The sequence below is a fragment of the Rattus norvegicus genome, chromosome 1, assembly GCF_021556685.1.
Source record: "Rattus norvegicus strain SHRSP/BbbUtx chromosome 1, alternate assembly SHRSP_T2T, whole genome shotgun sequence".
Lineage (NCBI taxonomy): Eukaryota > Metazoa > Chordata > Mammalia > Rodentia > Muridae > Rattus > Rattus norvegicus.
Window position 1 is genome coordinate 16003204 of NC_141534.1, and position 23317 is coordinate 16026520.

At 43.2% G+C, this 23317-nt stretch overlaps 1 protein-coding gene across 2 annotated transcripts in view; it reads left to right on the forward strand.

Annotated features, from left to right (window-relative positions):
* Map3k5 (mitogen-activated protein kinase kinase kinase 5) overlaps nt 1–23317 on the forward strand; it is a 207858-nt gene that overhangs the window by 89553 nt on the left and 94988 nt on the right. For both annotated transcript variants that reach the window (XM_087575895.1, NM_001277694.1), the window contains 1 exon segment: nt 14697–14809. In XM_087575895.1, coding sequence (XP_087432021.1) covers nt 14697–14809 — 113 coding nt within the window.

Consider the following 23317-nt stretch of genomic DNA (forward strand, 5'->3'; position numbering starts at 1 on the left):
GGCCTTCACTAGAAGAATGTGACAGGGGATTCTTTAGGAGGAAGGGGAACCTGGAAATACAGGAAGGAATCTATGCACTGGGAAGTGTAAATATATGAGTAATATAAAAGGTACCAAGAAACATAGCACAGGATTTTGCTCAATATATATGGCCTGGCCTAAAAGCATTTAAGAAAAACATTGAAATGAGCCTAAGAAAAAAGAAAAGAAAAGCACAAATGTCCGGAAAATGTATTTTGGTTATATAAAATAAAGTCCGTTTATAGCCAAAATGCTAACATACAAATTCTATTCCGAATGCCCAGATTTTATTATCTGACAATATTAATTTTTTGGTAAGGATGTTAAAGAGGGGGGAGTCCCAATTCCTTGCCTCTTTTATAACTACCCGGAGATGTTGGCATTGCCTAGAGAAGTCAGCAACTTGTTGACCCTAGACGCAGCAGGTGTATACACTTAGAGAACGTTGTGATAGAGAAAGTCCTTTGAAAAGTTGAACAGAGACTTGGGGGCGGGAGGGTAACTCAGTGGTAAAGTGCTTACCTTATAAGAATGAGGCCCTGGGTCTTAGTACTAGTACATGTGTGCCTGTGCGTGTGCATGCCTGTATGTGTGTGCATGTGTATGTATGTATGTGTGCGTGTTAAATGAAAGTTTCCTAAGTTCTTTATAGGTTATTTAGGTGTTGTTGTGTGTGTAAAGTGTCTGTATAGATGCATAGGTGGGTGCCATAATCCTCAAATCCAGGAGGGAGTCCAGTGGCTCACGTGCAGTTCAATTATATTTAATATCATTCATCCCACCGCTGGACAGTGGCTATATCAGAGCACTGCTTATATTGTCCTTTTGCCTGTCTTACTATTCCTGAAATATTGACCAATTCATGTATAGTTTTCTGTGTACAACCCTGCTGGCATGTATCTGTCTGTTTATTAAAGAAAGTGACTCTTCAGGAGTTCCCGATAGCTAGTAACACGTTGTTGTTAATATGCGAGGCTGAAGTAATGGTATTTAAAATTTGTGTCCTCCTGGTAGCCCTGAAGAAGACTAGAAACACAGCAATGACTGAGAGCCTAGATAAGACTAAAGGACAGTGACTTCCTGTATCCTTTGAAATTCGAGTTTGTACCTCAAATTATTCATATAGTGAAAGAGCTTTGTTTTTGTCTCTTAACCCGGTAGATGTCTCCCCCCTCTCCTATTACAGTGGAGTAATGCTTATTACCGTGAGGTTTACACATTAGACTTTTCTTCATGGGAGGGGATTAGAGACGGTTGTGTGAGGGGCATTCTGCCCACGTGGATATGGTGTGTCAGTCATGCTCCCCAAAACACCTGATTCCCAAGGTCTGTGAATTCGAGTGGAAAATGTATTTGAGTGAGGTCACGTGCATTGGGCACATGAGCAGAATAGAAGTGTTTCCTCTTTTAAAAACAGGAGCTTGGCTACAGCCAGACAGATCAAGGTTGTGTTAGGTCCATTTAAGGAGCACAGAGATTCTTCTGTCTTTTTCTGGCTTGGTTTCATTTAAATGTTTCCTGTTCAGCTCAAGATTAACTGCCTTCAGAAAAGCTTTGTGGTCAAGGTCTTGAGGGCCCGTGTTTTTATGATTTCACTCCAAGTGGCTCTGAGTTTTCTAGTGATAGGAAAGGCTGCTAAGGGTCAGCCAACTCTGTGAGACCTTAGAATGGCTCTCCTATCACTTCCTGACTTACTGACCAATGGAGAACTGTCACGTCACCAGAGTGCCTGCCCATAACTTTAGAGTTGTCACGTCTGTCTATCCTGCCAGACACTAAGCCTGGCCCCATTTTTTTTAAATGCATCGTTTTTAATGCTTGCAATTTTAATTAATTTATTAATTTAATTAATTGATGTAAATTAATTGTATTTAATTAGTTAATTTAGCTGTGCCTCTTCTTACTGTTTCAGTCCCTTCTGTAGGACCTGCCTTTTCTCACTAGCAGTGACCTTCACCTAGCTTTCTGTTAGAGCTGAGAATGAAGTTGCCCTGCTGGGGTGCTGAGGTTAGGGCACCTCTGAGTTTCCCAAGCACCTCATCCGACAGATGCCCATTCACACCTGCTCTGGGGCCTCCATCCCAACCCCCCCCCCTCAGCTGACCTTCTCTTTTGGGGCATAGTCATTGGAGTCTTGCCCTGTCAACTTCAGGTGCTGGGATAAAAAAAAAAAAATGCAGTATCTCAGCAAGCAGTCAGTCCCTGGAACCTGAGTCATAGCCTGGAGCATTTTGTGTTCGAGTAAATTGTGATCCATGTACCACAGAAAGTTGAGAGACAGGAGCTTCAGTTCAACAGAAAAGAGAAAAGACCCCCAGGCAGCTGTAGTTAGCATCATCTCTAGGCTCCGCCCAACAGTTACCAAGTACCAAGTAGAGACTGGCTTACTCAGAACTAACTCTCTCTCTCTCTCTCTCTCTCTCTCTCTCTCTCTCTCTCTCTGTCCCTCCCTCCCCTTCCCCTCTCTGCCCCTCCTTTCCCCCTCCTTCCCCCTTCTCTCTCCTTCATCTTCCTCTTTTCCCCTCCTTCCTTCCCTCTCTCCCTTCTCCCTCCCTCCCTTCTTCCTCCCTCTCTTCCCCTCCCTCTTTCCCCCTCCTTTTTCTTCCCTTCCTAGCTCCCTTCCTTTCTTCCTCTCCCTCCCTTCCCCTTCTTCTCCCCTCCTTCCCTCTCTCTCCCTCCCTCCCTTCCCCCTCCCTTTTTCCCTTTCCTTTCTCTTCCCTTCCTAGCTTCCTTCCTTTCTTCCTCTCCTCCCTCCTTTCTTCCCTCCCTCCCTCTCTCCCTCTCTCCCTCCCTCCCTTCCTCTCTCCCCCTCTCTCTCTCTCCTTCCCACTGTCCTGGACCTCATCCATTGGCTGGCCAGTGAGCTTCAGGGATCTGCCTGAATCTATCACCACAGGCCCCGGATTGCAAGTGCTTGCTGCCAAGAGCTTCTCATATGTAGGTTCTAGAAGGCAAACTCAGGTCTCCATGTTTTCAAACCACGTAGTTCATGGACCAAGCCCTACAGATCGCTTTCTTTCATCTTTATGTGATTAGACTGTGGTTCAATGAAACAGTATGCCTTTTTAAAAAGAAATCACAGCTGCTAAGTAAGTCAGGGAAGACAGGTGCGGTGCCATGCTGGCTAGAGGAACTCTGGTGTGGTGTAGGAGACGGTGGGATGAGAGATGGAGGGTGAAGCAGGAGGGGCAGTCACCTTTGAGATGACACGATGCTGTGACCTAAGAGCTTTGGCAACCCCTGAGTAACAAACAGGGGCTCCAGACTTCGCCAGGGGGGCAGTCTTCATAACTGGAAACAGTCTAAGGGAATAAGGGTGGGTCACTCGAAAGCCACTGGTTAGCAGGATCGTCACCCCGCCTCTTGTAAGACCTTATTATAAAGAGAGAACTGTAAGATTGTGACACCCAACTCTCACGTGGCACAATGGACTTGGAGGACTATCTTGTCTGTCTTGGAATATCTGAGCTCTCTGGAATGTCATTAATTCAGTCTCACTAGGTGACCTGCTAGGGCACTGGCTGTTTTTTGGAGAACTTGCGTTGCCATAGTTCCATGTTTCGTATGCGACTCTATTGGGATGTACGGATCTGCCGCTAATTCTTGGCTTGGTGTAACTTGTTCTCTCCAATGAAACTGCCATGCGCCAGTGGAGCTTGGATATGGTGGGTTGGCACGTGCAGTTCAGAGAGCGATCTCTCAGCCCAGAAGCCTCAGGACCTGGTAGAAGGAGTTTGCCGTGTCTCGAGGAGGACGTTAACTGGCTGAGCAGCAGCAGGTGTTTGCCATAACCACCATGCGATAATTGCTGTGCCAACCAGTTAATGACAGCAGCCTCTCTGATTTCAGCACTTGTCAGAGGATCAGCACTGTCTACTTTTGTTGTCCTTATCTCTTGACAAAGGGGGAGAGAGAGAGATGAGAACATTTCAACATGGCTGCACAAGAGAGTCTCTCTCTCCACAGTGATCCTGGGGAATACAAGTTGGCTGGATCTGTTGGGATGCAGTTTGTCATTATGCATCTAGAGCTGTGATACGACTCATGTTCTTTGGTGCACTTGAGCCGTTTGGAACCTGTCCTAAAGGGATAGCAGATGCAAATCAAAGGTTATTTGCAGTGGCATTCACTGCACTGGACTTGTGGTAACAAGAAACAAGAAACCTAAATGTTCGCTTTTTTGTTTTTGTTTTTAAAATAGAGGATAGGGTCTTCACAAGATAGACTATCAGTCATTTGAAGTTGTGAGCCTGGTTTCTTTGTGTTCTTTTGACAAAGTGTACCTTAAAAGAAATGTAGCACGGTAACCGGTTTTGAGAGTGCAATTTAGCAGCCTTGAGAACCTGTATAGGTGTGTGTCTGTCTGTCCCTACCTCCCAGGCACAGGTCTCTTTCTATCCCATAGCACTGAAATCCTGTACCCATTAAATAACTTGCTTTCCCCGCTTATCCTAGCCCCTGGGAATCACGATTCTACTCCTTGCTTCCGTGAGTCTACTGGAGACACCTCAGATTCGCTTTGTGGTTATTTTAACCGACTTGCCACCGTATCTTCAGAGTTTATAAATATGATAGCTGATGTCAGATCCCTTCCCTTTCAAGGCTGAGCACTGGCTCTTTATGTGTGTAGACCACGTTTTGCTCATCCCCGAATTCACCCGCAAGTATGGCGCTCCTTCCGCCTTTTGCACCTTATAAAAAGAACTGCTATGAATATCGGCATGCAGATATCTCTTTAGAGGTCTCAATTTTAGTTCTTTTTGGATGTATGCTGAGGAAACGTGTGTAGCTCCGAAAAAAATGTTTCTGGTGATGTGTCACGAGATATTAAATTTAAAAGCAGATCATGAACAGCATGGTTTTTCTCTTTTCAGGAAAAAGAAAGATTTTGTGGAAATGGGTGGAATAAACAGTGTTTGGGGCTTTTATAATTCTCGCTCTGATATTTTTTATTATTAATATAAGGAGCCGGTGTCTAAGTGTTTGGAATTAGCGGGCTGTTCCCTGGTCACCAGATCCAGTTAGCAAGTGACTCCACACTCATTCCCTACACGTGCTGCTCTGCCTTGCCTTTGAAAGTTTCTCAGGTGATGATTTCGGGAGTCTGAAGAGGCACTGAAGGGCATGGAATTATAATTTAATCACCCATGGCTCACTGGGAGGATCACGGCAGTTAGGGCACAGACAAAGGGGAAGTGACAGCAAAATGGAACTTGAGCCCAGTTTCTCCCGGCTGGGAAGCAGACTCTCTTCAGCCAGGATGAAAGTGTGCACACAGTCTTTATAAACACACCACTCACTTCACCACCAAGGCCTCGCTCTTTCACGGGCAGTCAGAAGGCGGAAGTTCTTGAACAAAATCTGTCTCTTCGGAAGTTTGAATGAGAAGCGATGCCTTCTACGTGAAACCACGATAAAACTGCATTTAGATACAAAATATCATTTCTCGGAGGTAAGGATGAGCTGAATGTAGAACGCCCTATTAGCTCCCTTTCAACAGATATTTAGCGCTAAAAACAAAAACGACAGGAATGGAAGCAGCGTCATGCTATTACTCAAATATTATTGGAATTTTAATACATACGTTTTCCGTTCTTTTGCTAAGGTTTATTATTTTTTTTCCAAATGAAGTTGTCTCGATTGTTTTTTTCTATGCTGTGACACAGTGTGACCAAGAGCAGCTTAAAGGTGCAAGGGGTCCATTATGAAAGGAGCCAAGTGGGGCTGGGGATTTAGCTCAGTGGTAGAGCACTTACCTAGGAAGCGCAAGGCCCTGGGTTCGGTCCCCAGCTCCGAAAAAAAAGAACCAAAAAAAAAAAAAAAGAAAGGAGCCAAGTTAGGAAGTCAAGGGGAAACGAGGAGCTGCAAGAAGCAGAAGCCATGGAGAGAAATGCTGCTTGCTGGCCTGCTACCCTGGCTCCTTCAGCTGCTTCCTTCCTTGCACAGGCTGGGACTGGCTATCTAGGGATGCCTTCCACGGTGTGGTGCCTTGGGTCCTCCTGTGTCAATTAGCCGATACCCCAAAGCCTCATGGACTCTCCCACGGGTCAGTGTGGTCTAGGCTGGTCTTCAGTCGAGGTTCTCCTCTGCCTAGGGAATTAAGTCTATGACAAGTTGACGGCTGAAACTACAGCAGAAGGTTTCCTCTGCTTCAACTCTACTCTTAGCTCATCATTTTAGTTCTTTCTTAATAATTTTGCAGCGCTAACCACTGCCACTTTCTTTACACAAAGCCGTGCTCATTTATCCCCCCCGCGAGCTAGACTGTAAAGATTTAACAACGTGAAACAACTTCTTTGGCGTACTTTATGGGCATATAAAGTACGATTGCTGTACTAACTTTTTCTTAAATATTTAGTCTTTGGCCTCATGAAGCTAATTAAATGTATTTGGTGAAAAATTCCATTTTCCTGGAACGTATTAATTTCAATAGAAGACACAAACTTTATTCTTTGCTTTTATTCTTCCTTTTATGGTTTCCTGCCCAAACTTGCCTCTCTTTTAATATGTGAAACAAAAGGGTCAAGGGAGATGGCCCTAAATATGTGTGACCAAGGGCAGCTTAAAGGAGCAAGGGGTCTGTTCTCAAAGGCAGCCAAGTTAGGAAGTCGAGGGGGAACCTGAGGCAGGAACTGAATGTTGCCCTTACCACATAAGCAAGAGGACCTGAATTCAGATCCTTCCTGAAAAGCAGACACAGTGGCTGTCAGGAGTTAAACATGGGGGCTGGGGACTGATTCGGTGAGATATGCCATTTCATGAAGTCAGTTAGAGACACCTGGCATTGATCTCTGGACTTCACAGGTGCACGCACACCACACACACACACACCCATGACCAAAAACTAGTAAAATATTTTTTAAAGTACAAACCAAAGGTAGAGAGGGATAGAGAAAAAGGCTTACACCTTGGAATCCAGAGAACAAAGTCAAGTTCCTCCATGCCCGTTCACACCACGTGACTGACGTTTTCTGTGCTTCAGTTTCCGTTTTGTTAGGAATTCCCCCCTGATCTTGAACAGTCGTCAGGGTGATAAGTACTGGTCCCCAAATGTCACCTATAGTTGTCACTGCCTAAGAACTCAATAGTCGGAGGCTGCTAGTTTCATACTCTCTCTTAGTATTTTGGAACTAGCCACAAGTTTCTCTCCCGGATGACGTCACAGGTGTCATGTTATCAGAGACATTCTCCACAGGAAGATTGCACATTTCTACCTCCTCCGGCCCTTAAGCTCGGTACATGTCTGGATGGATGTGCATTCTGCCCTGCAAGATCATTTGTGATTTAGCGTGAGCATTCTTTTTTTTTTTTTTCCTGGCCATTCCACCAGTGGCTGCTCCTTTAGGCCAGATCTCAGAGGGAGAGCAGAGCGAAGCAGGCCAAACCATCTGCCGAGTGCACAACACAGAAGGGTGGCCCGTGCTGAGTTAGGACTGTCAAGCAGTTTGCTTCCCTAAAACGAATCTGTTTACACTAAAATGATTTCATTATTGTAGCATCTAAGAGTACTTTTTATCAGGTGTGAATCTCAAAGGCAAACTCAATGGATCGTAGTAAAAAGAGTGAAGGTCTGGAAGGGAAATTGTAGGGAGAGGCTTACAAGGGTGGGGAGGAGACTGGAGGGTGATTTATAAGGGTAGTAGGAAACTGGAGGGATGAGGACTACAGTGGTTAATTCACTTTATATGAGCATGAAATTGCCTCTCTCTGTCTCTCTCTGTCTCTGTCTCTGTCTGTCTCTCTTTCTCTCTCTCCACACACACACACACACACACACACACACACACACACAACTGCTTCCTTTTTCCATGTCCTTTTTGAAGGTTTGTTACTAGAAGGTGTGTCAGGGGTTGGCTGGGTCTTGATTTCTCAAATAATCAGATCAAGAAAATTCTCCACAGGCTAGGCGTGGTGGTGCACATCTTTAATACCAGAACCCAGGAGGCAAACACACGCTGAGCTCTGAGTTAGGGACTGGTTCCTGTCACTGAACAACAGCAGGGCTACAGAGGGAAAACCTGTATCAAAGAGAGGTTGGGGGAGGGGGGGAAAGGGGGGAGGGAGGGGGGGAGGGAGGGAGGGAGGGGGGGAGTGGGTCAGCCCCTCACAGGCGTGCCTAGCAACTTAGGTTTTAGTTAGTTCCAGATGGAGTAAAATTAATAACCAAGATTAGTCATCACAAGGGTGTCCTCTTGAATTATGCATAGTATCTAAATTGTATCTCCTTGTTTTCCTAATCAGGAAACCTAATTTAAACAGTCAATAGATTTAAAACGCTATACCTAAATTGACCGTATATGTGGTCATATGGTCACCATTTTGGTGTTTGTCTTTCTGCAATTCAGTACCAACTCGGATCAGTCTTTCTGGAAACACCCTGGCGGTATGTGTAATGTGGATCAACTGGCAGTGAGTGTCCGTTTTTACTTGTCTCACAACATCTATTTTATTACCCTAAAGATGGAGTCTTATTTCTTCTGTCTTCCACTGTTTGTGTTGCAAAACCAACTCAGTTTTATTGGTTCTTTTGGAGGGTGTTACGCCTTTATCCTTCTCTGGCCAACTTGCTTTTCTTCCTTCCTTCCTGACCCACGCCCCCTTTCTTCCTTTCTTTCTCAGGGCTGATGATTGGACTCAGGGCTCTAACCATATTTGATAAAGGCTCTTCCACTAAGCCCTGCAGTAGCTCCCTCTGGCCAATTTTAAGAATTCTAGGTTGGGTGATATATATCTGTAGAGAGACGGAGGAAGAGGTCCACTTGTGTCCATTTTTCTTATTTCTTTCTCTGCTTCGTTTTGAATATTTTGTTTTACTTTGCCAAAAATATCTTCTCTTGTATTTAGTGTGCCTTTAAGCCCACTATTTATATTCTAGTATGCTATATGTTAGGTTCAGGTTATTCGATGTTTTTAAGACTCCAACTCTGTGTTAAAGTTGTTCCTTTCATTCATTGTCTTCATCTTTTCCTATTTTCTTTCCTTATGTGTAGTTAAAGTCTGCATCTGAAGACTTTGTCCTCTAGGTAATGTGCATCTTGGCCATTCTTGCCTGAGCAGACTCTGCTCTAGTGGTTCTCTTGGGTTGACCTTTCCGTGCCTTATGATTCATTATACACAAAGCATTTTGCATCCCAGAGTTTGCATCAGAGTTTGCTGATGTCAGCAAATGCAGCGTAGGTGAACTGTGTCTAAGTTCAGCTTGGGCTGAGCTAATCTGTCTGTTTTGTCCGTGTCTTGGCTGTGACCATCTTTGACTTTTGACAGAGAGCCTAGAAGGTTCCCCTCTTAATCCCTTGAACATCGTGGGAGAGTTCTGGTCCACGTTTCAGGGTTTGAGATTTAGCTCTTCAGCTCCACACTTTAGTAAATTTCTTCCCTCTTTATTCAGTGTGTTTAGGTGTGGGGCGTGTACCCATGTTTGTGTGTCTGTATGAGTGCTTTCAGATGCATATATAAATGTGCACATGGACGAAGCCTAGAGGTCACCATGGCATATTTTCCTCAATCTTTTTCCAGCTTATTCTTTTAGATAGAATCTCTGAGTGAGGTAACCCAGTCACAAAAGAACACACATGGTATATACTCACAGATAAGTGGATATTAGCCCAAAAGCTTGGAATACCAAAGAAAAAAATTTACAGACCATATGAAGCCCAAGAAGAAGGAAGACCAAAATGTGGATGCTTCAGTCCTTCTTAGAAGGGAGAACAAAATACTCATGGGAGGAAATACAGGGACAAAGAGTGGAGCAGGGACTGAAGGAAAGGTCATCCAGAGACTGCCCCACCTGGGGATCCATTCCATATGTAGCCACCAAACCCAGTCACTGTTGTTGATGCCAAGAAGTGCTTGCTGACAGTCAGATGTGGGTGTCCCCTGAGAGGCTCTGCCAGAGCCCTACTGATACAGATGGGGATGCTTACAGCTAACCATTGGACTGAACAAGGGGACCCCAATGGAGGAGTTAGAGAAAAGACTGAAGGAGCTGAAGGGGTTTGCAACCCCACAGTAAGAACAACAACATCAACCAAGCAGACACCCACCCACCCACCCGGAGCTCCCAGGGACTAAACCACCAACCAATGAGTACACATGGAGGGACCCATGACTCCAGCCACATATGTAGCAGAGGATGGCATTGTCCAGCATCCATAGGAAATGCCCTCAGTCTTGTGAAGGCTCATTTCCCTAATGTAGGTGAATGCCAGGGTGTTGAGGTTGGATTGGGTGGATGGAAGTGGGCACATCCTCATAGAAGCATGGGGAGGGGGTGGGGAGTATGGGAGAGGGGAGGAAAGGGATAACATTTGAAATGTAAATACGTGAAATATCCAATTAAAAAAAAAAAAAAAAGAATCTCTCAGTGAACTTGGAACTCGCAGCTATCCTGCCTGGGTAACGAGGCCCAGGTACCCACTTGTCTCTACTACCAAATACTCCAGTTAGAGCTGTGCGCTGTGGTACCCAGAGTTTTACATGGAGACTGCAGATCCATACCCAGGCTCTCAGGCCTGCTCAGACAGCCCCCAACTGCAGTACCATCTTTAGACTGAGCCCTTTTGCCTAAGGACATGTTAACCAGGTGGGACTTGAACATTACCAGGCATAAATTGTCACTCTGTCGTGGAAGCCTGCCCCATCACAGACTGCTATAGAACCCAACCGATCCTTCAACACGCCCTGTGGGGAAAAGTGAGCCATATTGTCTGAGGCTCTCTCAGATTTAACCTATGCAATTATCAAGTACTCCGTGAGTTTCATTTCTCCCAAACAGACCTTCAAACAGGCAGACTATCTCTGCTTATACCAGGGAGAGAGATTGGCGCGCAGCTCTCTTTAGGGGAACATTTCTGTCTCCGGAATTTGATTTTTATCTTACTTCAGAGATATGCTAATTTCATGGTGTTTTTGGAGTGATGTCATTTCTAATTGAGGAAAGCTTTTTCATACAATATATTCCAATTACAGTCCCCTCCACCCCCAACTCCTTTCTGATCCCCCTGACCTCTTCACCCACTTACCTTCTTTCATTTTCTCTCTTTAGAAAATAAACAAGACTGCTCTGCGTATTTACAGGTTGTTATTAATGTTCCTAAGGGATGGATGGTACCAGGTTTTGTATGTTTAAGTGGGCAATTATATCTTATCAATTGGGCCAAAAAAAATAAACAAGAAAAACCATAATTAGAAAAGGGAAGACAAACACACGCACACACGCACACACACACACACACACACACACACAGAGAGGAGAGAGAGAGAGAGAGAGAGAGAGAGAGAGACACCATAAAAATTGGAAACTATGATGTGTAAACCAAAGGCCAGGGAGACAAGCACTGCCCCACCAAAGTGTCTTAGGGTTACTATTTCTATGATGAAACACTATGACCAAAAATAAGTTGAGGAGGAAAGGGCTTATTTGCATATAACAATTCATCATCAAAAGTGGTAAAGGCAGAAACTCAGGCAGGGAAGGTAGGAGCTGATGCAGAGACCACGGAGGGGTGCTGCTTTCTGGCTTCCTTCCCATGGCCTGCTCAGCCTGCTTTCTTACAGAACCCAGGACCAACATCCCAGGGATGGCACCGCCCACAAGGGGCTGGTCCCTCCCCCATTGGCCACTAATTAAGAAAATGTCCTACAGCCAGATCTTTCTCCATTGAGGCTCCTCCTTCGATGACTCTAGCATGTCTCTAGTTGACATAAAACTATGCAGTGCAATATGAGGCGAAAAGTCTACACGTTTTATAATGGTCATCTACTGTTGCGCATGGGACCAACCTTTAAGTGTAGTTAATATACCTAGCAAGACTCCATTGGAGAGCACGAATGCTTCCTTTGCAAGAAGATGCCAATGGGAGATAGCTTCTTGGACAGAGGTACAAGCCCGTGTCTACTTTCCTGTCTCACCACTGTGATGAAACCCTGTCTGGTTTGAACTTACAAAAGCCTGCCACCATAATCATTTGAGTTCATGTGTAGTATTTGGAGTCACCCATCCTCTCAACTCTTAAAGTCTTTCTGCCTCCTCTTCCCCATAGCTCCCTGAGCCCTGAAGGGGAGGGTTTGGAAGGCATCCCATTTAGGACTGAGTATTCCAAAATCCCTCAGTCTCTGCACATTGTCCAGTTCTGCGTCTCTGCATTAGCAGAGTGTCATCAGGCGTTATTGTATTGCTGTCCCCTTAGCGGAACAATAGTATTTGAATTTGGTTTTCTCCTAGGCCCATAGCCTGTCTAGTCTCAGATTGTTGGTTACCTGAGCAGTTTCAGGCATGGGTTCTGTCTAATGGAATAGTTCTTAAACTCAATAAGAAGGTAGTTGGTTACTCCCACAACATTTGAGCTAGTATTGTACTAGCACATCATGCAGGCAGGTTTCTGCTGTAGATGGCAGAGTTTGTAGCTGGGGTAGCGTTTACCTCTCCCCTCTGGGAGCATGCAGAGTACCTTCCAGTACCATGAACGATAGTCAGTAGGGGACAAAGCTCTTGGTAGGCACCGGCTTGGCTTCTCTGTGATTAATGAGAGAGATAAATGCTGTCTTCAGCAATGGGGCCTTGCCATCCATTTGTGGAGAGCAACCAACAGCCTTGGCATTCGCCTGAGAAGTTTTGGGGTTTCCGCCCTTTGCAACAACTAGATGCAACCCATTCCTGACACTGGAGGTTTCCCTTGACAAAAGGTGTGTGGTCAAGGCTTCCCTGTTAATGGGTGACTGCATTTAAGTACTTTCATATATGTCTATATTTTAAGAAGCTTCTGCAGTATTAAGTTTCCATATGACCCCCTCAAATGACCCTTAGTGTAAATTGCTCCTTTCTTAGCTTACCTTTCTCTTCTCCCCTCTCTCCCTGTTTAGTGCGCCCGCTCCAGTATCCCCCACCTGTCTCTCCATAACTGTACAGTCTTATTATGCTTTGGACCCACTAGCATCTTCCTCTTTATTTGTCCTCTGTGGTTTTATGCATTGAGGAACGCCTACCAAGTGCTTACATGCTAACTTCTGCATAGAAGCGAAAACAAACAGTATTTGTCTTTTGGAGTCTTTTCTCTAGAGTTTGAGGCCAGTGATGCTTTCCATCAGTCTCCAGGCTTATATAAAGTGCAGTTTATACACGTTTCCCTCTCGTGCTGGTAACATTCCTTGCTGCTGTGGAAGAAGGTACTCGGCAGGAACAACTTAGGAGAAGAAGGGCTTGTTGGGGCTCACGGTTCAGAAGGTTACAGTCCATCATGGGTGGGATACTCCATGCTCATTGGTTCCCGTTGAACAGTATTGTGTAGCTTCATGTTATTGGGAGAAAGCAAGTTTCCTATTGGAAGCGTCTACTTGTCTATGAACAAAGACCTTAGGGGCTGGGGATTTAGCTCAGCGGTAGAGCGCTTGCCTAGGGAGCGCAAGGCCCTGGGTTCGGTCCCCAGCTCCGGGGGGGAAAAAAAAAAAAAGGAAGAACAAAGACCTTTAAGACATACACGGGGACTTGTAAGTTATGACGTTATCTTGATAGGTCCCTGTTTTTCCATTTAGAGTGGAAACATCTGTATTTGTAAAAGAGGAACGGATATTTTGTATAGCTGGGATTTCCTTTAATAACCTGAAAATATTTATCTAACACTCAGAGAGATGTGTTTTTGCTCAATGCAATAGTCTGCCCTCTACCACAGTTTTGCTTTTCTTAGGTTCTAGCTACGGTTTAAATAAAATAGCTCCTATGATATTTTTCCTTATGTAATCTTATTTTAATATATCCTGAAATGGTCATTTATTAGGATTTAGTCTATGTTCCCTTCATTCTGATTTTCTTTTTGAATAGAGAGTCCCTTTCCTCATGTGCTCGCCTCAAGCATATTCTGTTGGGGACTAGAATGTTTGTATTTTTCCTTTCCTTCCTCATGTGTCCAAATGAAATAATTCTCGACCTCACTGCCTGCTTAATAGCGCATGGGTGGAACCCCTCAATCAGCCCCTAGTGTGTGTGACCTTAAAAACTGTAGCAGAGATCCAAACGCTGGTCCTTCTGCGTGTGCTTTTCATGCTTGGAGCACAGGCTCACCCACGTTCAGAAAACAGCTTTGCACCCTTCCAGCCAAAACTCGGGTGCAGCAGCCCCACCTTGGCCTTTGTCATTGTTCCTACCACTTACTGGGTGTCCCCATCCTTTCAGGGCACTGCCAGGGTGATAGTGCTCAGCGAAAGCTTCGTGTGTCCCAGGACAAAACAAAATGAAAATGCTATGTGTTTTCACTGCTAAGATGTCCGTCACACACATCCATTTTCCTGGTAGTTGTTGAAAAACAAGAAATCGGGGCTGGGGATTTAGCTCAGCGGTAGAGCGCTTGCCTAGGGAGCGCAAGGCGCTGGGTTCGGTCCCCAGCTCCGGAAAAAAAGAAAAAAGAAAAAAGAAAAACAAGAAAAACAAGAAATCTTTAGAAAAGATGGGGTCAGTAGGTAGGGGATGGGTTAGGTATCAGAGCCAGAGGACATGGGGAGTCATGGGTAAGCAGTTACTTAAGCATTAAATCCTAATAGCACACTAGATTCTGGGGTAGAAGCCAATGGAATAGTTTTTACTTGAGCACCGAAGTTATGCAAACAGAACTTACTGCACATCCAGGGTTTCATGATTGAGAAAGTAAACTTTTTTTTTTTTTTTTTTTTTTTTTTTTTTGCAGGTTCAAAAAGGCGTTTGAGTCTGAGCCAACACTACAGTCAGGAATTAATTACGCAGTCCTCTTGCTGGCGGCTGGGCACCAGTTTGAATCTTCTTTTGAGCTTCGGAAAGTTGGTAATTGCAGCCTGATATTTTTTAAAGAACACCAAGGCACTGGACCCAGAGTTGGTCGAAGGAGATGATCCTTGCTTTTGTTCTTATATCTCATCTAAATTTGTGTCTGGAGGGGTGTTACTGGGTCCCCCGGGTCAGAATTTCATACTGGGGTACAGAGTTCTAGTCCTGGGATATGATTCACACGGTGACGTTTTCTTAAGTTCTTGGTTCATACTGTTACAACTCAGACTGGCCTGCAGCTTCTTCGTTCAGACCCCAGTCCCCGAGTGGTTAACTTTGGGGAATGTCAGGTGTGTTTAAGACTGTGAGTTCCTGGTGCTTTCAGAAGAAAAGAAAAAAACATCAAAGAGACAGCTGGGTTGTGGTGATACAAACCTGTAAGCCTAGCACTCAGAGGTAGAAACAAGAGTATTAAGAGTTTAAGATCATCCTCAGATACATAGCGGGGTCCAGGATTGCCTGGGCTACATGAGATGATCTCACGACAAGAACAAATCTAAAATGGAAGGAAGGGAAGTGAAGGGAGGGAGAGAGGGAGGGAGGGAGTAAAAGAAGGAAGGAGGGAGAAAGGGGACGGAAGGACAGATGGACAACAGGCTGGCTAGCCTACTGGCTCACTTCAGGTTTCTTTTGGCTTTTTTTTTCTTTGTTGTTTATTTCTTTGTTGTTATTGTTTGTTTGTTTGTTTTTGCCTCGAACACAGCTGCCCCTGTGATTTCTCGGTGGCAGGTGCAGCCTGCAAAGCCCCTAGAAGAGCAGTAACGTAGGTAACACTCTTGGTGATAACCTGTTCCCTCAGACGCTGTTTCCGAAGGGTTAACCTTGCTAGAATGTGCCCTTCTCTCTTGCTGGTCTTCTGCAGTTTAATGAAATCAGGATTCAAATCTTTGTGAATCAAGTTTTCAGTGATTTCTGGACTTCAATAGCATTTTTATTGTTCGTTTCTAGATCCTGGCCTGTCTTCCGTGGTAACCCAGATTTTGTCCTGGTGAATGGCTGGACCCCTCCTTAGAGACTTTCCCAGCTCTTTGAGGAATTATTACCACAGCCACAAAAGTCTTTGGCCTTATTTTTGCAAGATTAAAAAAAAACACTTACATTAATTAAATTATTCATTATAAAATATTTTGTCTTACTGTTTTGAAGTTGAAAATGGTTTAGGTGTCTCTAAGGAAAGTAAATCCTATTTTTTTTTTTTATTTAAGTCATCTGGGAAGGACTTTCAAGGTTTCTGTCATGCACTGTCCTAAGACATTTCTGAGGGTAAATAGAGTCCCAGGCTGAAGGAGTGATATGAATCTAATAAGCATTGTTCTGTATTAATGCACCATGCTCTACCTGATGTCATGTGTTAGTTAATTGGATCACTTTTTCCACCTTTTGTCTAAAATCAAGTAGAATAAGTATTTGGTTGATAACTAAAAAAATCAGAAAATAGAAATAAACATCAACTTGGGCCTTTTAGAAATGATGCTAAAATATTCCACCTTAATTTAAAAGCTCTGTTATAGCACAAACTTCCCCCGTATCTGTAGTCCGAACGTTTTTGTCGCTGTGCCCTGGAACACAAAAATGAAGTTTTATCGGAGCCTCCTAGCCCTCATGGGCTCTGACACCGATTTGCATCTGTAGGTTGAGCAGTAGCAGTGGTTTGGGAAATGTAATTATTCTCGGTCCCGTTTTTAAGTGGTGGGTGGACGAGACCAGTCAGCACGTTGAGGTTGGGAGAACTGTAATGTAACTTCACCAAGTAAACCAAGTATCCCAAGAAGAACTCACAATGCGTTCTGAGCAAACATTCAGAAACCACGTTGGCTTTAAAATCTTTGAAAATTGGTTGGGGATGTAACTCGGTAAAAGTGCATGCCGTGCAACTAGCGTGCAACTAGGGAAATGTGACTTTGGCCCGTCCTCCTCCGTTCACATAACAAAGCACTTGGAGGCCTCTGTGCTGGGGAGGGTGAAGGGGGGCAGCTGAAGAACCCCAGTGGGGCTCGCCCACTGTCCTCCACCTGCATTTGTGCACCAGACCTACCCCCTGCACACTCATGTGCACACACACGAAATTAAATCATTTAAATTTGCAAGTTTTGCTGTATAGGAACACTTACACTATGACTGGATAGTGAGTTGCAGCTGCTCTAAGAACTAAGGTTTGGGCTTATGCAATGCTATCATGCATACCATAATTTCCGTACAAGCATAAGATGATGGTTAGCCTTCTAGGTAATATCGTATTTAGTAGTAAATTATGCCAATCAAAACTGAGTTGACCTAAGACTACTTTTTACATAGAAAGTTTAGATTTATGTGCCTTTTCAAGAAAAATGGTTTAGGCAAATAAATTAATAAGCTAATATAACAATGTTAAATATTATATAAGGAAAAGGAAGACTACTGGTATGTTTGATTTATTTAAATGTGTTTATTTCATTTAATCCTCTAATCAAATTTTTAAATTTATAATTTCTTCCATTGATTGTGTCGGCATCTGAGAACACAAATTAGTCTGAATTACTAAACCGTCATAATAACCACTTTTATTTTTATGATAATCTTCTTAGTTTGCTTTTTGTATGAAAGGAAAAATTAAAACTTAAAGTCTGACAAGAAAATCATGAAATCTGAAGCTTGCAAATCTCTAGTGTAAAAAAATAATTCCTAAGGGTCGTGATCTGTGGTCAAAATGGGTCCATTTTCTGCTGCTATACCAAGAGGATGAATGGTTTACTTAGACCACAGGCTTGCAGGCTAAGAGTCCAAGGACTAGGAGCCCCACTGGTTTAGTCACTTGGGGTCTCTTGACTGCATCCCATTGTGGGGTCAAGAGGGAACAGCTATGTGGTGATGCAGGAATTGTGGGTATGATTTGATGGCTGCACTTGCTCTTTCTTTTGTAACAACTCACTCTCATAGGAGCTAAAGAAGGTCCCACAGGAACCACCTCGATCCCTTCTGAGGACACTGAGGATAGTAGTTCCCATGAGCTAACCACCCTCCCATAAGGCTCTGCTTATTAAAGATTCTGATACTGCCTGATACCACTATCCTGAGCCTTGAGCTTTTAGTACACAAACCTTGGAGACCGACATCCACACCAGTCCAAACCATCGCAAGCTCTTAATTACAGTCACGGGTTTATTTAAGGCTATCCTAATTGCTTCATAGGTCTTCATTTTTTGGATAAAAATTGAGGGTTCAAGTACTCAGAGCTAGCATTTAAAACTCGGGATCGCATCTTAAATTCTCGTTTTTCAGCTTCATGGTCTTGAAAATTAATATTTTTAACATTAACCAAATAAAAAAAAGTAGCTTCGCACATACTCTGTGGGAATTTTTTAAACCCTGCGGTGCATTTCATGAAGAGTCAGAATTACTGTTTGCATCCACACCGGTAATGATGGTGTAGGAAAAAGAACCTTGTGACTGGAAATGAGATGAGTTACTATTTTAATCTCATTTTTCCTGAGCATTAAAATTATCCGTGGAGCCAGGACTGTAGCTCATGTTGGTAGAGTGCTTGTCTGGCATTCAGGAAGCCCTGAGTTCAATCCCCAGCACCATATAAGTGGCGTGGTGGCCACACCTGTAATCCCAGAACCCAGGAATGCTGGGATGGAAGCAGAAGGATTAGAAGATCAGTGACAGCCTGATCTTCTAATTCCCCCCCCCCAAAAAAAACCCAGAAAAAAACAAAACCTCAAAATAGTAAAAAAATGATGAATTATAATAATTATCACTGACTATAACAATCCATGTGTCCATAAAGATAAGAAAAAATATTAAGACAGAAACAATTCATCACCAACCACAAGGAACTCCCTTTGTCCCTCATGAAGGTGGCCACTGTCTCAGAAAATCAGAGCTGGGGATGGAAAGGTCAAATTCTTTCCCTTCCTGTTAAAAAGGGCGTTCTGGTCTACCTGCCCAATGCACTTCTCCACTTGGAGATCGCTACATGCGCTATTACTCCCAAAGAGGACACGGTTTCCTAGAGACTCCCGATTCATCAAGCTGATGATGATGATGATGGGGATGTCATGATCCTGGTTACCGTGGTGATGATGATGGGGATGTCATGATCCTGGTTACCGTGGTGAGGATTTTCAGTGAGAGCCAAAACCATTCCATGAGGACCCTAATTCCAAACTCACGTCGCTGTCTTAAGTGGTTACCTTGTTACCTTTTTCTTCCATTCCAAGAGGCAAATGGCGCCTCTCATGAAATAGTCTCACCGGAAATGTTTAACTGTAAATGTAAAGTCCAATATCCAATTTAGTAGGAATCAAGAGATCTAATGAAATAAGTTAGGGGCTACTAGGAAATTGCAGACCCAGAGTTCAAGGACATTTTATAAGAGGGCACCTCTGCTTTGGATGGGGGAGAAGGGGAGGGCATCTGTGTCATAGGAAAAAAAGCATGGCTGGTTAGATAGCTTGGAAGGCATTTGGAGTGACAGATACCAAATGAAATGACCTTGGTTATGAAAAAGAAAGAACTAAGGGGGACATTTAGGTAGCAGAGGATTTATTTTGGTTAGGACAAGCTAATATATAACATTAGGGAATTACAGTTTTAATGGGGACGTATTTATAGGGGAATTTTAAAGATTCCTGAAAAATCTGTAAACATGAAATATTATAACTGTGACTTAGTTTGAAATGGTTCAGCAAAAATAATCAAGGAGCTGGAACAATAACATGTTAACATATGCCACGAAACGGGTCATTCACTGTAGTACATATGTATGTGCGTTGTACATACACACGTGTGTGTTTTGTTTTTGTGTATGTTGGACGTTGTGTTTGCTAAGTCAGTGTTCTACCACTGAGCATTGGCTCCCCACCCCCTTATTACAGAATATTTTATAATTGTGTATATTTGAAACTTCCCAATAGAAAGCCAAAATGAAAGACTCTAATCTCTGCCTTTCAGGGAGCTACCAGATCTCTCTGTTCTCGTTGCAAAAGGAAGTAGTCCCTCGCTCATTGTGTTGTGTGTTGAAAGAGTCAGCAGTTTTAGTATGCCCAGTGCTAGGCAACTAATGAGTGTTGGGTCAGAGCTCCGTGTCTCCCTTTTTCTGTTAGAGTAGCCTTGAATTTAGTAGCAGCCACCAGCTGAAAAACGCTGTGATTAAAAAAACTATACTATTGAACTCAGAGATTACAAGTCAGCCAGTTCCAGTGAGAGTTGTGTGCTGAAATCCAAACCACATAAGCAGACAATTCGATGAAAGAAATGGCAGGGAAAATATTTGAAATAACGAGGACACAACATTCATTGCTTACAACTTTAGCCAAAAACAAACAAACAAACAAACAAACTTACACAGAAAAAATGTATTGGTAAGGACTTGGTAAATTATAATTTGTGTCATTACATCAGAAATTATGCCTAAGTACCTTTGAAGATGTTTCAGGGGGGCACACATGATCCCAGCACTTAGGAAATAAAATGTTGTAGCCTGGAACCCAGCATAACATATACTTCTAAAGAGAGCTTCTGTGGAAATGTCCTAAATACGGGTACAGTCTTATATACTAAGGTCTTTAGTTCCATAATATATAAATGTATACGAAAAAGAAAAGCCTCACAAATATAAAAACATTGGTGGAACTGGGAGATGCTCAGCCGGTAAAGTGCTGGCCTTGCAAGCCTGAGGATCTGAGTTCAAATCTCAGAAGCTACGTGAAACATCAAAAAAAAATGTCAAAATAAGCTGGGCAGGTGTGGCACACAGCTTTAATTCCAGCCCTTGGTAAGAAGGGGCAGGTGGATCTCGGAGTTTGAGACCAGCCTGGTCTACAGAGGGAGTTCCAGAACAGCCAGTGCTACACAGAAAAAAAATCTTGTCTCAAAAAAAAAAACCAACCAACCAACAAACAAATAAATATATAAATAAAACACAAAACAACAAAGAAAATCCAAGCTGAAATGGTGGGGTGTTCTTGTAATCTTCCCACTGAGAAGTCAAAGGCAAATGGATCTCCTGGACTTATTGCCCAGCCAGCATGGCTGAGTTAAAGATTTCCCTCACCCAGTAAGAACACCTCAGGTTGTTCTCCTCTGGCCTCCATACACACTTACACAGCATGTGCCCGCACACACATGTACCTGAGCAAACACGCATACATTAGAATCATATTTTTAGCACCAATATTAAAAGTTTTATAGTTTCATATAAAAAAGATTTTATTCATCATAATTTGAAGGACGTAAAAGTTTACTTGCAAAACAAACAAACAAGACGGATAATCACGAGGGCTTTAAAAGGTGGTTGGGGCGGTGTTCTAATCCATGTACCTACAGCCCCAGCACCAGCAAGTAAAGGCAAGAGGATTAGGAATTTGAGGCCAGTCTAGGGTATATAATAAGATCATGTCTCAGTAGAACAAAACAAAATGAGATTGGAAATGCTGAATGGACACGACAATTCTCACAATCGTCACGGGGAAGAGCAACAGCGCCACGTGTTAGCCTTGACTCACAGCATGTCAGCACAGGGGTAAATCTCTTGTCCCCAAACAATTCAGCACTCACAACTTCGTGATTCAGAGTGGGCAAAGCTAGGTATACAAGAACGAAATAAGACATGGCCACCCATCTGTGTTTGGGTAAATAATTTATGACATACCCATGTGCTAAAATACTATTTCTTACTAAAGATAATGATACATTTTGAGCCTGGTAAGATGGCCGTGGGTGAGAGTACTTGCTACAAAGCCTTACGACCTGAATCTGATCTTCAGAAATCCCATGGTTGAATTAAACAGCCAAGTCCTTCATGTTGTCCACTGACCTCTGCAGGCATAACCATGATATGAGCTTGACTGTGGTGGTTGGTGGACACACACACATGAGCACACATACACACATATACATATGTACACATATGCATGCATATATACATACACATGCACACACACATACACATACATCAACACACACACACACACACACACACACACAAGTAATTAAATGTAAAAATAATTTTAAAAAACATTTTTGCCCGAATGTCGAAAGGCTGGTGTCATGATCATTTGACAGATTTCTGCCATGGTTAAAGCCAAATATAACCACCGTAGAGTGACATATAAAACATGCTGAGATTTTATTGTGACTGTTGTAGCCTCCCGTCTGAGCAGCAGGACTCTTCTGTTATATTGCACTGGGCGTCACTGTTTTATACAAGTGTGATGTCATAAAAAGTTGTTCACTCTCACCTAATTTCAGCTAAGGCTGGCAGACACATTTTTAGCATCTTGTTTTTCCCTCCCACTTTGTAAACATTTTTTTTTTTTGTACATCCATGGAGGATCTGTGATGCGTTTGCACAGGCAGGTGCAACTGTTTCCAACTCGTGAAATTTTCTGGTGACAAAGCTGTTCTCCTTTTAATTTATCCTCAAAATGTGGAGAACGCCCAAATGTTCATTTTCCCCAGAAGTATTTATGGCTTAAATATGTTATATAATAAAAAGTAACTTTCAAAAGGTAAAGGTTACTGTTTTTGAGTTACAATGTTCAAAAGCGTAAAATTATGACTCTCAGAAAATATGAGACATAGATATAAATCATTTTAATGTGGACACCTTTAATAAGATTATATGTCTGAGTTAAAGACCATTTAAGCAGCAGTAAACATTTAACAAGAAGTATTAGGCTAAGGTATCTACACTTGATTTATTTCGAAGCTGGTTTATGTCCCAACAGGCCACAAATCTTAGGGGTTATATGTTCTGTTAGCAAATTGTTTGTATGTTAACTAGACTAATACTTACAGGTTAATAAGTAGTAATTATATTTTTCCCGAGCAGCCTTACACCCCGCCTTATTCCTGTTACAGTGCCACGTCCTATCTTTTTGCCCAATTTTTAATTTTTTTTTCTCCAGCAGCCCAGGCTCCTTTCCGTTAGTCCTCACAAAGTGGGCTTCTCTGGGTGGCGCAGGCTGGTGCTTCAGCCGAACCCAGGTGCCCTTCCCTTTGGCTTCGTCTTTCTTCTGATCGTTCTCCTTCACCCACTTCAGGAAGCCGTTTCTGCTCTTCAGTGCTTGATGTGCTCAGTCCACACACTGATCCTCTTGGCCAGAATCTTGCCCTTAACTTGCTTGTTTACAATGATGCCCACGGCAATGCTGGGTGACATTGTAGACTCTTCCGGTTTTGCCGTGGTAACACTTATGGGGCATTCCTTTCTGAACACTGACCATTTCCTTGATGTCTACAATACTACCCTTCTTGTAGATTCACATGTATGTGGCCAAAGGAACAACTCCATGTTTCCTAAAAGGTCTAGAGAACATAGACCGAGTACCCCTCCTCTTTCCTTTTGTGTTCGTCATTTTGGCGAGTTACTGGAAGGTGGCTGCTCGGATGGAAAGCCCAATTTTAAATTTTAAGAAGACTTTTTTTTTTTTTTGGTGATACTGGGAACTAAACTCAGAGCCACAGTACACACGTGTTACACACACACACACTACACACGTGCTACACATGTGCTACACG